At 41.7% G+C, this 17,316-nt stretch overlaps 1 protein-coding gene across 5 annotated transcripts in view; it reads left to right on the top strand.

Annotated features, from left to right (window-relative positions):
• The first annotated feature begins 2,062 nt into the window (after positions 1-2,062).
• The window catches only part of IKZF2 (IKAROS family zinc finger 2), a 125,764-nt gene continuing 110,510 nt past the window's right edge, over positions 2,063-17,316 (top strand). For 4 of the 5 annotated variants that reach the window (XM_042446375.1, XM_042446372.1, XM_042446373.1 and 1 more), the window contains exons 1-3: positions 2,063-2,233; positions 5,996-6,044; positions 6,663-6,767. In XM_042446375.1, coding sequence (XP_042302309.1) covers positions 2,204-2,233; positions 5,996-6,044; positions 6,663-6,767 — 184 coding nt within the window. In that variant the 5' untranslated portion in view covers positions 2,063-2,203. Of the gene's footprint in view, positions 2,234-4,404; positions 4,525-5,995; positions 6,045-6,662; positions 6,768-17,316 lie in introns of those variants that run through there. The other variant, XM_042446370.1, reaches the window with a different exon arrangement.

Here is a 17,316-nt window from a genome sequence, read left to right as displayed (position 1 = left end):
TTCTCCAGATTAACATGGCTATATATTTCAATAATAACAACAATAATAAATGCATCTGAAGAAATAGATTGAAGTCTAGGAAAGCTCCTGCTACAAATTTCTTTCTTCCAGTCAGTCTCAAAGGGGCTACAAGATCTCTCTACAGAGTGATTCCACAGATTAACATGGCTATAGCTTTGAATAATAATAATAATAATAATAATAATAACAATAATGTGCATCTGAGGAAGTAGACTGAAGCCTAGGAAAGCTCATGCTTCCAACTTCTTTCTTCCAGTGAGCCTCAGAGGGGCTGCAAGATCTCTCTACATACTGATTCTACAGAGTAACATGGCTTTAACTTTGAATAATAATAATAACAACAATAATAATGTGCATCTGAGGAAGTAGATTGAAGGCTAGGAAAGCTCATGCTTCCAACTTCTTTCCTTCAGTGAGTCCCAACAGTGCTAGAAGATCTCTCTACAAACTGGTTCCACAGACTAAAATGGCTACATCTAATAATAATAATAATAATAATAATAATAATAATAATAATAATATGCATCTGAGGAAGTGGACTGAAGCCTAGGAAAGCTCCGGCTGCCTCTTTCTTTCTTTCTTTCTCTCTCTCTCTTTCTTTCTTTCTTTCTCTCTCTCTTTCTTTCTTTCAGTGAGTGCCAGGGGCTGCAAGACCTCTCCCCACTGTGTCTGTTTAACTAGTGCTCCCTTGTCTGCTGGGACCACCCCCCTTGTCCTTGAGAGGTGGTTTCCATTATTTACTTTTTATTTCATTATTATTTATTTTTATTTATTCCGTCATTATTTATTTCATCATTATTATTTTCATCCGCACAGGCTGAGAGTGTTTGTTTTTGGTGTCCTTCAGGACCGGCAGGGAGCCAAACTTTCTTCCTGGCTAACAATTAAAATTCTTCCACAGAAAACAAACAAAACCAAAACCAAAAAAGGGGTCCGAAAGATAGAGCAGGGGGGTGTTGTGAGAAACAGGCTGAGTCCTATACTGAAATGGGATTTAGACCCCAAACTTCTGCTGCGTATAAAAGCATAGGCGTGTAATCTTAGCTTTACCAACGTTAATTATAGGGGTTAGAGAGCCAGGGTGTTTGTGAGCTTTTAGTTTAAGTCCTATAGAAAGAGTCCTATAGTGAGAGAGCCTTTGGCCTGAGAGGCTGCAAAGTGCCTCTGTGTGCCAACGCGCGGCTGCTGGGAAAAAAAACAGCGGCGGCTGAGCACTTGTCCTGTAATCGATTGCCGAGTCCGCTGAGCAAGAGAGAGAGTGAGAGAGATAGACACACACAGAGAAAGAGAGAGAGAGAGAGAGAGAGAGAGAGAGCTTTCTGCCCAGCTGGCCCTTGCTTGCACTCTCTCTCGCTCTCTCTCTCCTTGGCGTGTGCCTATCCTCCTCCTTACGCTCTTTTGCCCGGGAGAGAGATTTATTTATTGTATTGTATTGTATTGTATTGTATTGTATTTTGTTTTATTATTTATGGTATTGATATATGTCCGCCCTTCAGGCCCCAAACGCTCTACAAAATGGTTAATAAGACGGTTCCCTGCCCTCAGGGTTACAATCTAAAAAGACACGACACAAAAGGAGAAGAGAATGGCGGTGGTGGCGGGGACTGGGTCCAGCGGCGTTCTTCTGTCCCTCTGAGGCCTGGACCGAGGCGAATGGATGGACCAGAGGGAGGGCTCTGCTTCTTCGGCGTCGGCGTCTTGCTTCTCCTTCTCGCTCTCTCTCCGTGTGCCGAGTTTCCCGGATCGGTTTCTCGGGGTTTGACCAGTCTGTCCCAGGCTAACCCCTGCTCTCTCTCTCTCTCTCTCTCTCTCTCTGTGAAGATGGAGGAAGTAAAAAAAACGGATTACCCTTAGTACCGAGCACACAGACACACACACACACAGACACACACAGAGAGAGACACACACTGCCTTGGCTCTGGGAGGAAACCCACCACAAGCCTTAAAGCTTTTCAGGGAGGGCAGGGAAGGCGAAGAGAAGAAGAAGAAGAGAGCAACAGCAGCACAACACAGAACAACAAGGAGCCAGTTCATAAATAATAATAATATAATAATAAATAGCAACAGAAAGAGCAACAACACAACAAAAGAAGGAGCCAATTCGTAATAATTAATTAATAATATTAATAAAAATAAGAGAGAGGCTCATTAGCAAAACAAACACCACCAAACCAGGGCTGTGATGGCATTGGTGGGCCCATGCACTGCTGAGGTAAATCTGTGAGGGGGTTTGTTTTTGTCTTTCCTGGCTTGCTTTCTTGTCTTGGGGGAGGGGGTTGTCTGTGGGAAGGGTGTCTCTGTCTCTTCTCTCTGTGTTGTGTGTTCTGTGGTGTGTGTTTTGTGTGTGTTGTTGCAAAGAGGGAGGAGGAGGAGGAGGAGGCTCTGTCAGCGACTGAGAGCATCTGTTGCCCTGGGGTCCAAAAATAAAACCCAACCCCACAACCACCCAAACGACTTGTTGCTGGAGGAACCCTCCTTCCCCAACCTGGATTCCTTGAGGGAGAAGGGGAGGAAGGAGGGCTCTCTCTCTGTGTATCTTGCTCTACAAAACCATTGCTCCCAGACGGTCCAATTTTTGGGGTGGCGGAATGACCATAGGTTCCCGAGGGGTTGATCGATCCTTCGTTCTTCTTAGGAATAATATAATATAATAAAGAAGAATTAATAAGGACCCTGTCAGCGCAGGTGCAGAGCGCCCATGCAAGGACAGGGAACGGCTCAGGGTAGGATCCCCCCCCTTCTTTGACGACTAACAGAGTTTTCTGGCATGACACTCTCTTTCTCTGGCTCTTCTCTCTCTCATATATAATAGTATCCCTGTCTTAAACCAACACGCACGCTTATGCATCAGGCATATTTTTTCTATATCTTTCATAGTCTATCTATATTCTGTATCTGTTCACCTGTGCCCAGGCATTATATATCATTATATATCTATCTATGCTTTAGGAGCTCATCTTCTCTCTATACATATCATGGCACATGTGTGTGTATATATTCTCATGCTCTCAGCTGTCTCTATCTCTTCTCTCTGCATGCGGTGTGTGTGTTTTATTATTCACCACACACACACTCTAGGCTCTCATCGATCTATCTATTCTATCTCGCTGCATAGGAGAATCTAAGTCTATGCTATTATCTATCTATCTATATACACAGGTATATTATATATATATACACACACAACATACACACATACTCATAGGCATCTATCTATTTATCATCTATTATCTATGCTCATAGCATCTCTATCTATCTATCAGCTAGGTAATATCTATATCTATCTATCTCTATGCACAGGCATATATTATATAACACACTCACTCAATCACTCACATATACATCATAGCAGATACACACACACACACACACACCACACACACACACACACACTCACATATCACTCATAGGCATCTATCTATATATACATAACATAGCTTATAATTAATGCCTATCTATACATATACATATACATAGGCATATATATATATTATATAATAGCTCATAGGCATCTCTCTCTCTCTATCTGCACAGGCATATCTATCTATATCTATATTGCTCATAGGCATATCTTCTATCTATTATCTATCTATCTATTATCTATCTATCTATCTATCTATGTATAGGCATCTATATACATATATGTTCATAGACTATCTATAACTATACATAGGCATATATGTGTGGGGGGGGGGTTTAAAGGACAGGGTCTCAAATTCCTTGGCGATGGAAGGGAAGGGATAGAGCTAGAGACCCACACCAAACGCAGGTGAAATGGAGATCTCTCTCTCTGTCTCTCTCTCTCTCTTGCCCAGGGGCAAAAGCCAGTTTGCCAGAAGTTTGGCCTTGTTCCTTTCCCCCCCCCAAGCCCCCATCCCACCCCATCTTCTACCCCTGTTTTTCCTCCAAGATTTCCTTCCCCCCTTCTCTCTCTCTCTTCTCTCTTCTCTCTTTCTCTGATTCTTAAGGAACCGGTGGATCAAGTTTTTCCCTTCGTCTGGTTAATCGCATTGCTTGCGCTTTGGCTGACCTCTCTCCCTCTCCCTCTCCCTTTTGTGCTTCATCTTCCTGAAAGGACGTGCCATTCCCAACCAGACTGTCCTGAAAACCTGAAGGAGGAGGAGAGGAGGAGAGAGAGAGAGAGAGAGAGAGAGGTTGAAAGAAAGAGGGGGTTGGAGGAGAGAAGAGAAGAGAAGCAGCTCCCTTCTCCCTCCTTCCTTTTTCTGCTTTGTTTTCCCAATGATCCATTTGCTCTCCATGACCTACCTGTAAGTTTTCTTCCTTTCCCTTGAACTCTGGAGGCGGGGAGGGAAGGAGGGAAGGAGGAGGGGGAAAGAAAAGGAGAAGAAGAGAGGAGAAGAAGAAGAAGAAGAAGCAGAGGGGGCTGGCTTCTTTCAAAGGCCTCCCCATCTTGCCATAGTCCCAGTGCACCACAACTCCCTCTGCCTCTTCCTTTTTGCCTGGGAAGGAGGGGTGAGAAGCTGCCATCAGGAGCTGGAAATGGTGAAGAAACTTTTCATTTTGTGCATGCAACTTTCCTTTCTCTTTCTCTCTGCCCCCCCTCCCTGTGTCTTTCATTTCTTTTTTCCTCCATTTCATTGGCTGGGATACTATATCTCTTTCCCCTATTTCTTTGGCCACCTCTTTTCCTCTCTGCCCCCCTTTTCCCTTCCCTGTGTGCGTTACCTGCAGAAGGGGGAAAGACAAGGTAATTTGGGGGAAAGAATTGCACTTCTTGATCCAACACTGAGATGTCAAGGTCTGTTCTGCTGAAAGCTATGGAAACATCAGGCTTGATGGCAGCTTTGCCCCTTGAAATCTAAGAGTTATGGACTGAGTATCTGGGGGAATTTGATCTGTAGGATGCCAGAGAGAGAGAGAGAGAGAGGAACAGAGAGAAAAGTATTTAATATATATATATATATTTCAAGGAGGGGGATGAGGTGAAGGGAAGTGGTTTAGGAGACAAGAAATGAAGCTGCCTGTTTTCCAGTAAGTAATGGAGAAATTCCAGGAGCCGGGTCTAAATATACTCGGCGATCAATACAGAAATGGCTCATTGTGAATAATTTAACTGCTTGGTGTATAGAGAGAGTTTTGAAACTTAGAGGCGAAAGGGAGCTGGGGATTGGGAGGAAAAAATGGAAATTCTCCTTTGGCCATGATTTGCCTCCCTATTTAAAATTTCCACTTCAAATAATCGGGCGGCAATGGCTGAACTTTGTATTTTATTTTATTTTTAATCCAGTGGTAAGCCCAGTGGGCGTCATCTAATACAGGGACTTGGGTTTCTGGAAAGCAATAGCTGGCTCCTGGTTACCAAAGTGCTGGGAGAAAGTTTCGAGATTGTTTGCAAAGCGTGCGGGTCGAGGAATATTTCTGAAACGGATCCCGGGATAAGTGGGAATGAAGGGGCTCCTTGTGTGAAAGACTGGCAGCAGAAAGACTTGCTGGAGATGTCCGAATTTCACTTTTTCAAAATGTCAGTTGGAAACAGCGCAGGACAATGGTGATAGCAGGAAATCCACAGCACTCACAGCGCAGTCCCAAAAGTTCCCACTTGACAGTTAAGACTTCCTGTTGTACTTTGTAGTAAGTATGTTTAAGAGTGCAGCCTCAGCGTGATTAGGAAAACCGATTATTAATGTGGCATCACCATCTTGGTTGAAAAATACCAGAAGCAGGTACTCTTCAGAGAAACTGTTACCCATGTCTTCTGCTGTGACTGCTGACTTTCCCTCTTCTTCAGCACAGGTCTGCTTCTGGGATGTAAACTTAACTTTTCTTTCCTGTCTGCATACCTTTGGATGCCTTTAGAAAGATTGTAAGCAGAGGTTCATGTGCTGCTTGAACACTGGTTAAAGCAGCAGCTCCAAAAATAATGTTGTTGTTTTTGGTGATGAGGAACCGATATCTTTAATGGTTGACAGATGGACGGAGGGCATCTTTTGACAGTGTCCTTTTTGCTTTCCAGCACTGCACTTTGACTATGGAAGCGGAGGCTACTGATGGATACATGCCATGTAAGTATTCGTCTTATTTTGCTTTTTTGACTTTCTGGGAGCTGAAACAATGACAAACCTTTTATTTTCTTTCTTCTCGTTGAGTTAAGACCGAATGAGTTTGTTGGCATGTCATACTAAATGCTGCTGGTGTAATAAAATAATATGCCTGGGAGGAACATGGAACTGGAACCGGTGTGGAATGCAACTTTTCTGTGCTTGCGTTCTGTGTGTTTTTCTGCTCTGCTGTGGGATGACATCTTCTTTTTATAAATTATACATTGCGTGGTAAAGTAAGTGGCTGAGCACGAAACCAAAGGGATGTGTGTATGGAGCTGTTCTTGCCTTGCCTTGTCCCAGAACAAACAGTATGGAAACAGTTCTGGTCATGCTGAGCAAGCCAAGAGACAGATGTTCCTGCTGATTCTTGTGAGATCGCTGTCAATGTATTTTACATTCTGGGATGTTCATGTTTAGTTTTGCCACAACAAGGACCCCCTGCTAAGCGGTGGGATCATCTAATAACGTTGTGGGAATTGTGCTATCAAATGCCCCCTAGGCAATCTCTTATTCTTACTTGAACAGAAACAATTGTTTTGATATCCAAAAACTGATGGAAATTTGTCTTTTGTGGAACAGGTGACCATGAACATTCGCCCGAAAGGGAGCACTCCAATATGGCAATCGACCTCACCTCAAGCACACCTAATGGGCAGCATACCTCACCAAGTCACATGACAAGCAGTAAGTCACTTTTAAAGCCTCATGTCTAGCAGGTACATTGATCTTGTCTGATCTGTGCCATTTGCAAACACACAAACAGTGGGACAGGACAGAATTGCTCTTATTCCTGCCTGATGTCTTATTTAAATCTGAACTTGAACGATAGTCTGAGTTATCCCAAGGTTGTTTATGGGTGCTGGTACTTAGCTGCACCAGGTAGGAAAACAACAACATCAGTGCTAGATTTTGTTAGTACTTGTTGTGGTTTCTGTTGTGACTGAAATAGGTTTTAGGCAGGACTCCAAAGCAAAGATAGAAGAAAGACAGAGAGAATGTAGTCCAGGTTAATGTAAAGTTACATTTGGTGGGCTGAACTGCTACAAAAAGTATTATTACTGCCCTCTGATTCTTCAGCTTCTCTCCTACAACCTCTAAAATATATTTGTATGGCTTTTTCATTGTTATATGTTAACACTGCTTTAAATTTATACACAGAATATAAATGTCTACTAGTTGTAACTTCATTAGATTAAAAAATTTTAATGGAAAGATTATGGGTTTTTCACTGTTTGGCTGGAACATTTAATATTCGTCTCTAACTTCTACAACTGAAAATCTTGAATTTACAACTTTCTTTTCCCATCAGCTTACTTTATTTGGATATGCATTTGCATGAATTCCTGTAAATTGAATTTTTATTTTTGCAAATAATACACTGCTAGAAAGATGAAGGTGTAAGAATGAACTTTTTGTCGTAATAAAGCATGATCTTCACATCGGTCCAGAATGAGAGGAAGGTGTTACAGCTAGTCGTTTCCCCTGTCTTCCAGCAAATTATGAGTAAAACACAGATTTTATGGGCCTTTAAAATTGAGGGTTATTATGAAATATCCAATTACTATATACATATTGCTAAAGAGTACGATAGCTAGTATTCTGGACTGAACTTTATATGGCAGTTTCATAATTCACCACACTTGTACAATTCCAAACCTGTGGAATTGGGATTCAGATATACATTTTATTGAGTTATAAAACTTTACTATTCGACTCTTTCATTTGAAAAATTCCTTTTGTATTTATGAGTAGAAAGGAAAGTCGTTTTTTATCATTTAGAAACGAACTCCTGCCTCAGATAATTATTGAGTTAAAATGAGTTTGTGGCAATGAAGCAAATGTTTTCCCCATTTGAAACATCTAGATTTATTATGCTAGTTATTAACACTAATTAGCAGATGTTGTACATTTTAGTAGATAGACTCAATTGAAAAATAGATAGGTATACTGATGGTATACTGAAATGAGAGTTTCATGGCTGGTAGCCATTTGTGCTCTTCCAGATATGCATTCTAGGCATATCTTAGTGCTCCTGACTTGTCCTGTGAATACGGATGCAACCTTTCTGCCTTGGGAATCCCAAAATGGCTTATATGTAGACCAGACCTTGTTAAATGTACCTATTCTGGATTGCTGATCCAAGAATCCTCCAGTTTTGGCTTGATAATTCTGGGAGTTGTTATCCAAAAAATGCAAAACAAAAACTTTTCAAAGCTCGGATTTAGAGTTCAGATTCCAAAGACATGGGAGGGAAGTGGTCTGCAAGAAGGACTATTTGCGTGATGTGGCTCTGAGATGATTTTCTGTTAGCCAAATAGCTTTCTGTCAGGAAAAAGCACTTCCAGTTTCTGTGGGTGGAGTTACTAAAGCTTTAAGGAACAGCCACGTCTATATGTTTTCTGGCAACAACTTGTACCCTATTCTGATGAAAAGTGTATATATATATGTGTGTGTGTGCGAGAGAGGTTGTGTGAGCATGCAGGCACACCACTTCTTCTCTGTGGAGGATAGGTAGCATCAAAATGAGTTGGTATGGCTTCCTGATTGATTTTTTATTAACTTGCCAGTTATTTATTTTATGCAAACTCTTAAAGTCTCTGGTGCAGTGAAGCACATTTTGAGTTGTTCAACTGACTGAAAGAAGATTTCCTGTGTACAGCGCTTTAGCTATTTATTTTTGGCCATCTCTGACAAGATGTGAAACTCCCATATGCTGAGTCAAATCGTTGATTGATCTACCCTGAGATTGTCTCACCAGGCAACATATTTCTAAGGCTTCCGGCATGGGATTGTCCCAGTCCTGCTTCTTTGGATCCTTTGCAGATGTTGATGACCGAATTTGGACTGGATCCTCATATGTGCAGAATAGGGACTCAGCTATGACCTGTTGCCATAAGTGCTCAGCTCACTGCTCCAAAACACACTGCAGAAATAATCCAGTTTGAGACTGCTTTAACTGCCCTGGTTTAGTGCTAGGAAATTCTGGGAATTGTAGTTAGTTCTGGCACTAGAGCTCTCTTCCACCTCAATATTATGAGGAACTTCTCAACAGTAAGGGCTGTTTGACAGTGGAACACACTACTTCCTCGGAGTGTGGTGGAGTCTCCTTCTTTGGAGGTCTTTAAGCAGAGGCTGGATGGTCATCTGTCACAGGGGATGCTTTGATTTGGATTTCCTGCATGGCAGGGGGTTGGACTGGATGGCCCTAGTGGTCTCTTCCAACTCTATGATTCTATGATTCTTACAGAAAAGGCTAAATGTCTCACAAAACTACAGTTCTCAGGATTACCTAGCATTGAGCCAGTCTCAAACTGGATTATATCTCCAGTATGTTTTGGGCCAATGTTACTGTGGGTTTTCAAACGGTCTCATGTGGATACTTTCTCTCCCTGTCACTCCTATAAACTCTCATTGCCACTGAGGTTGCAAGTGTATTAATCCCTCCCACATCTTTTTTATGTGAAAGAAAGATTCTACAGAACTCTGCCATGCATATTTATTATCTCCATATTGATTTAGATATTGAGTAGTCAATTATTTGGAATTGTATCCTATCTTTTCTGGGGAACCTGTGGTGTCTAAATACGTTTAACAATATTGAGACTAGAAGACAGGATGCTTGCTAAGTGAATTCTGATGCTAAAGACACCAAATAAGAGTATAACCTTGCTGGGCTCTGGATGACAGACAATGGTGTGCTGTAGTAGATATAATGGTAAAAGTGTCTCAAGCATTCAGATCAGGACCGTTGGATTGATCCCATATAGTTTTGGGATCTCATGGAATTGGGCCTGTGAACCGCACAGCACTTTTCTTGAATGTGACTTAACTGGACTTTGTGTTTGTTTTATTTCTTACCTTTTGGAAACTTAATCTTGTGCTAAGAGGTTAGATAGGAGGCTAAGATTGGATTATGCTGGTATGTTGCACTAAATACTTAAAAAGAAGATGAAGTGGAAAAGGAATGATTTTTGATGCAATCCCAAATGTTAAATCGCAACAATGCTCCTTTGCTTTTCCAGCATTTCATTCTTCAGAGAAGTATGATCGACGAATTTACAATGAGTTTCTTAGTTCATATTAGCACGATACCTCTTGTCTTAGTCTGACTGTATTTGTATCCAGTTTAAACAAGGAAGAAGCCCATAAGAGGCAATTTTCTTGGCTTTTTTTATGTACTGTAAACAGAGTGTGTACCAGAAGGGAGACAGAAACAACTGCTTTCGAAACAAACCATTCTCACCCAACTGTAGTAAAATTACATGCTTGAGAGGGAGGGATTTTTCATATTTATTAGCCCGTGGCAATTCTAAGTGAGTAAGACTTGGCTAAAGTACTAATGTTTTCAGGTTTGCTTCCAAAAGGTTGCAGGTCAAATATTTTTGGCAGGTTTCACAGATGTCAGGTTCATCTTTTCACTGCCACATTTATAATTACATATCACATACTTAGATTATAGACGAAGCCAAGATCTCCTCTTTTATAATGAAAGGAGTGCTACCTGCTGCATGAGAGTGTCTCGGCTAAGTAATAATTTTATGCATAGTCGGCAGTATGTTTCTCCCTTGATTCTTTTTTTTAAAGAATTGTGTGTGCTTTGGTGAATGATTAATCCGAGTATCATCTTAAAATGTTGTAAGTGGACACTGAAAACAAAGAGAAATACTGAACAGGCACTTCTGTCCAGCTTCATTTAAATACTGAATGAACCTCTAGTGGTTTTAATGGAACTAAAGTGGCATCCATTGTACTTGTTGAAATGGTTACAGTGTCTTTTATGAGATGTGAGTAGCCTTGATTAGCAAATGGAAAGGCTCTGATCAAGGAATGGCTTAAGAGTTGCAGTTATCCTTGGTAGGTTGCCTTATGGTGATGTCCAAAGGAGTGTAGAGCACAGTCTGTTTTTGTGGAGAATTAACCATGGAAAGAAAGCCAGATGTCTACTGAACAGTGCCTCTCTAGGCCTTTGGCTAGTGTGACTGTATCGCTGACTTGACCTGACCATTGCAATAGAAACGTCAGTGTTTCCCCCTGTATGCAGTCAAAAGGAAAGATGAAACTTTTGTTCAGTCTTATAACTGCAGGATGTAGCTGTGTGCCCCTCATATACTCCAAAGTGCTACAACAGGCACTGATGGAACACTAAGCTGTAGTTGTCTTCTAGTCCTTCTCTGCTACTTATACATTCACAAAGATTGCACAGACATAGCATACTGACAGTGTCCATTGGAGAATTTCTGTGCAATACTGGTTTAATGGGAGGCTGCTATTCGACACTGACAGTGTCTTGCCTCTTCCAGCTACACCAACAAGTTGACTTTTTTGGATGATCTTTGGTAGTTTGGATTATGTGTGATGTGTGTTGTGTTAAGTAACAAGTTTATGCCATCATAACTGCCAGGGAGAGATATCTGTTTGAACAGCAGATTGATCCTCATGTGAAGTTAGCAGGGACTGGCACTTAAAGTGAGACTGAATTGATAGAATGATGCTAACTAATATAAATGCAGATAAAATTTTGCTTGTAGCCAATTAGTTTCTATTGTTGTGATAGTGCAGAGGAGGATTGTTTCCAAGTTACACAAAAAGATGCACTACAAGTGTAGTGTTGTTGATTCTAGGAGCCTCAGGAAGACACTTCAGTTGTGGTCAGAATACTATTTTTACTGATGATAGTTTTTAATGGAAATACATAAAAAGCTTTTACAGCATCTGGTTTTTTAAAAACAGTTTTTAGTGGAAGCATAATGTTGACAGTGTCTGTTTTAGTTCATCCTCACCAGGAGATGGTAATGATATCTCTGTAGCATTTTCTCTTTACATGCTTATATGTAAGCTAATGTATAGTTCTGGTATAGCAGGAACAAGAAAATCTACTAGATTAAATATATAGTAAAAACGCAGAACCTATGTTTTATGCCAAAATAGGGTTAGAGAAAGATTAAACATGAAATGACCATACTGTGCTGCTTAGAGATGTAAATCTCCACTTACTTCATTCTTGCACATGAGAATGAAAATTTCTGAAAGCTTTCTCCTTGCTGGATGAGATTACAAGACTTTTGAAAAACCTTTTTATGTGACTTCTACATTTCTGGACTCTCCCCACCAATATGCATAAAACATTTTTGCCAGAATATCATCTATTTTTGATGTAAAAAAAATATATATTTTAAACAAAACACCTTTTCTTTTTGTATAAATGAAATTTTCACCAAAAAAATCCTAAAATGCAAAAAAGATATTCTGAAATGTGCAAAAACCCTTGGACCATGTAGCGACAGTTTGAGACACCTTTTCACAACCAAAGTCAAGGTTGAGAAAATGTGCGAAAATTCTTTAGTACCCCAATGCTGTATAAAGACGTGGTTGCTAATCTAGCGACCTCTATAGATTTCGCAAACAATGAGTAGAATTTATCACTGCTTGGTAAATCATCATTCAGAATCACCAAGAGCTAAGGAAACATGTGCAGTTTATTGTAATGGCTGAGTTGTGTGTCATTGGAAGCCAGGAAGATTTTTCTCTGTCCCTCGCACTGACAGATTTTGTTTTGCTTTTTGTTTTGTTTAGTTTGGGGGGAAAAACCTTCTCCAAGTCAGTGTGGTTTCTGACTTTGGCTTTTGTTTCAATATTTTAAAGTTAGTCTTGGTGGTTGCTTATGTCAGTTAGAGTTCTTTGCTACAGTTCTTGGATCCATATTTGATACATTGGCCTCAAGGAAGTGACAAGTGTAGGATCTGTACTGCATAACATCAGACTGCAAGGGGGGCTTGCATATTTGAATGTTCCTCTGTTAGAATTCCAATACGCAGAAAACTCTCTCTACAGTGCCATTCCATTATACACTTTCACCCCTAAGATGAAGGACAGGATATGTCTCCTTCATTCCCCATACAAAAGTCATCAGACTGGCAGCAGAATCTTACCTTAACATTTGCAAGGAAACTGCATCTACTACTACAGTGATGGCGAACCCATGGCACGTGTGCCAGAGGTGGCACTCAGAGCGCTCTCTGTTGGCACATGTGCTGTCACCCCAACACAGAGTTTGCCAGAATTTGTTACTGGAAAGCCAGAGAGACATGGCACTTTGCAATAAATAAGTGACATTTGGGTAGCAGTTTGGGCACTCGACCGCTAAAAGGTTCACCATCACTGTACTACTACATGTAAGGACAACAAGCTGGCTTAACTGGAGCACAGCAGATAGAGCAACATTGTTGCCAAACACTCTTCCTCCCTAACCTCACAGTGTCTGCACTATCCCATAGGGCAAGACCAATCCTACTAACATACTTCCCACCCCCTGAGAATTCAGTCATGTGAGCATGACCTGTAGCATGAAGTGATGTTGTTCAAATGCAAGCTGACTTCATCAGTCAGAATTAGGCCATTCTGTGGCTTCAACTGTGGTCTAGATTAGGAATGAACAACATCCAGGGGATGGGATGCCTGCATATGTCCCCGAAACATAACAGAGACAACATGTCTTGTACTGTAAAAATTGAATTCTAGCAGTATAGCAACAGGTGGGTCAGCACTTCCACTATCAAACAAGGCCTCTATTTCCTGCAGCCTGGTTATAAAGCACTGTGCTGAAACGTGTTGTAAATTTTAACAACTCTATTGTAACAAATCTGTTTTCCAGATCTATTATGCCTCTTCCCATGTGCTGCATGCTTATGTTAAATTTTATTAAATTTTATTAAATATATATATTTTTGCCCCCTCTCTTGTAGTTATCTCTTAGTTATCAGCAAATCTGTATACTATCAACATGCTTTGATGTGAGAAATAGTTCAAACAAAGCATTATTTAGTATATTAAGGTATAGGAAGTGGTATTGTATCTGTCCATTCCAAAGAAGTCTTGTAAACAAATATTTTATACATCATTTTCTGTTGTGCTGCCTACCTACTGGGCAGATAGGGGAACTCTCCAGACCACCCTGAAAGGGTGGGCTGGAGGCGTCCAGTTTTCCTCTGGAGGGACACCGCAGCAGCCAAACTGTGCAGCGTCCCTCCGCCCCAAAAAGAACCTGAAAAAACCAGGTTCTTTGTGGCACACACGGATGATGTCATCAGTGCTCCATTGGCGCACTGTATCATGTCCATGACACAAGTGCAGTACGAGTGGGGCTGCGTCGTCATGGCGCTGCCGGCATGAACTAGGGTTCTGGAGCGTGCGGTTGCTGCACACTCCAGGACCCTAGAATCAGTGCCGGCACGCTGCTTTTGGCCCGTTTCTACCGGACCAGGGGAAACATATTTAGTGCACATCTTCCTTCTGACTTCTTTTTTCCAAGCATTGAACTCTGGTTTATTAGCGCCTTACACACAAGCTATTGTGCAAAGACACTGTTATTTTTATACCCAGCTTCCCTGGACATTCTTGCCCTCCAAGGTTAGGGCACTGCATTCTTGGAATTCAAGAATGCCCAGGGAATCTGGGTATACAGTATCTTTGACAAGAGAATACTGGCAGATTAGGGTATCTTGAGAATCAGTCTCTATAATAGCAGATTCAGGCACTTGTAGTTGAGAGAGCTAGAGCCAAAACAAAACAGAGATATCTAGATGTTTATCGCACTGGCCCTGAAACAGGCCCAGTGCATTTTAAAACGTGCATGCACGTGGGCATGCACGGAATGGGATGGGGCCGAGAACCCCATTTTATCACACGCTGGAACGCCGCCTTTGCCACCGGGCGTTCCAGTTGTGTCCCTGTTCTGTTCCAGAGGGCGCCATTTCTGAGAATGCTTTAAAACAGTTCTCAGAAATGGTGCCCTCTGGAACGGAATGGGGATGCCATTGGAACGCCCGGCAGCAAAGGCAGAGTTCCAGCGTGTGGTAAAATGGGGTTCTTGGCCCCATCCCATTCCGTGCGCGCCCGCACGCGTGCATGTTTTACAACACACTGGGCCTGTTTCAGGGCCAGTGCGATAAACTCCCTAGTCTGTTCATAGAAATCCTGAGTTTTACAAAGAGCTCTGGTCAGTTACCTTTTAGACTACAACTTCTAAAATACCCAGCTGTGCTGGCCTAGGAGTTGGAGTCCAAAAAGTAACTTTTCCTATTTCTGATTTACATTTTGACCAGCTTGGACATTGCCCATGATTGCCCAGGTAGATGCAATGGTCAGGAGTGCTTACTATCAGCTTCAGCTGATACGCCAGCTGTGCCCCTTCCTAGATCTGGAGGACCTAAAGATAGTGGTGTACGCACTGGTAACCTCAAGGTTGGATTTCTGCAATGCGCTTTATAATGGTCTACCTTTGTACCAAGTTCTGAAACTTCAGTTGGTTCAAAATATGGCAGCCAGATTGGTTACAGGAAAATCCAGGAGTGAACATATTACACTCATACTCAAGTCACTCCATTGGCTGCCAGTTAGTTTCTGGGCCAAGTATAAAGCGTTGATTTTGATTTTTAAAGCCCTACATGGTTTGAGTCCAAGTTATCTACAAGATCACCTTTTCCCATACAATCCAACCCCGAACACTGAGGTCCTCTGGGGGATAGTTGTTGCAGTCTGTAAGAACCCGACTGGCAGCCGTTACCCAAAGGACCTTCTATTCGGCTGCCCTAAGACTATGGAATGACCAGCCGGAAGAGATGAGTCTTCAAATGTGTCATATATTCCAATAGCTGGTTTAGCTATCAGAATATAAAACATATTTGAAGACCCATCTCTTCTGGCAGGCCTAACCAGGCAGTTTTTAATCATGAATTTTAAACATGAATTTTATATTTAATGATTGTTCTACTTATTGTAATATTGCATAGATCTCTTAATATGTGTATTTTATGCAGCTTAATATATGTATTTTATGTAATGATTGTGTTTTAACTACAGTGCGTCCCCGCCTTACGCGGGGGATCCATTCCGGATCCCTCTGCGTAAGGCGAATTTTGCTTATGCTCAAGCCCCATTGGAAACAATGAGGCTCGTGCGTGGTGGCGTGGCGGTGCGGGCGCGTGTGGGGTGCAACGGGCGTGTGCGCCCATTCAATTGAATGGGACGCACCGCCCCTTCTGACCCCGCGCACGCGCCGCAGCTTGAGCGCGTATGCTCAAGGCCGTGTATGGCACGCCCGCGTATGGCGCGGGCACACTGTATGTTGTAACCCACCTCAAGCCGTGAGGAGAGGCGGGTAAGAAATATAATAATAATAATAATAATAATAATAATAATAATAATAATAGATTATAATCCAAAAAAGTAGATAATTTTTCAGAGCTGAGAAGTTCAACATAGCAAGTCTATTCAATAGCTGTGGAATGTGGACTGTCATGAAAAAAATTGTAAAAGGTGAAGTTAGTGGAACGAAATGAAACTTTCTGTCAGAAGCCATGTCTGGCTTGCACTTTGAACTAAACCACTCCAACCTGCCAGGATGTGGGGATTTTGTTGCAGGGTATTACCTGTATTTGTTCCATAAACAGAGCAGATCCAAATGAAATGAAAGGGACAGGAAGCATAATGTGCAGTTCCCCACATCAGGTTCTTAGACAATAATTGTTTCCAACGCAGCTCTCCAGTTTAACTCCATCCCTGGCCTCAACATCCAAGATCCTATCTGATCTTGGAAGCTAACCAGGATCAGCCCTGGTTAGTACTTAAATGGAAGACCATCAAGGAATGCCAGGTGCTGTAGGCTACATTTTAGAGGAAGGAATTGAGTATTCCTTGCTTATGAATGCCATATGAAATCCATGGGGTTGTTATAACTCAAGAGGCAACCTGAAGGTACACACACGCAGGCTCTCATTTCTCTGTTATAAGTACCATAGGTCCTCAACCTACCAATTCATTCATTGGGGCAAACATCCACAGTCATTGAGAATCATGTTTCCCATCAAATGATACCTTTGGCCAAACAAAATTAGTACATCTATTGAAAGCAGCTGGGACAGTCCAAATGCGCAACAATACAGCTAATAGGGGAAATGTATTTCACCTTAAATTGTTGTAGTTTTGGAGCTTCCAATGCAGAGTTTCTGAAGGACAGAGAAGGGAAACAATAAGAGAATTCTGTATTAGTTTCTTTTCAATACAGTTCTTGGTTTCCAAAAGCTTGCATATGAATTGCAGATGTCACTTGGAAAGGCCATTTTAAAAGACCATTTAAAATTGCTCCATGTGATGCCTCTCTCCCCATAGCAAGACATATTGTATCTCCCTATAATGATGATCTTCATACCTGTGCTTGTGCTGCAGTGGTGTGGGA

The sequence above is a fragment of the Sceloporus undulatus genome, chromosome 1, assembly GCF_019175285.1.
Source record: "Sceloporus undulatus isolate JIND9_A2432 ecotype Alabama chromosome 1, SceUnd_v1.1, whole genome shotgun sequence".
Lineage (NCBI taxonomy): Eukaryota > Metazoa > Chordata > Lepidosauria > Squamata > Phrynosomatidae > Sceloporus > Sceloporus undulatus.
Note: the sequence above shows the minus strand (reverse complement) of the source record. Positions and strands in the feature narration are given on the sequence as shown.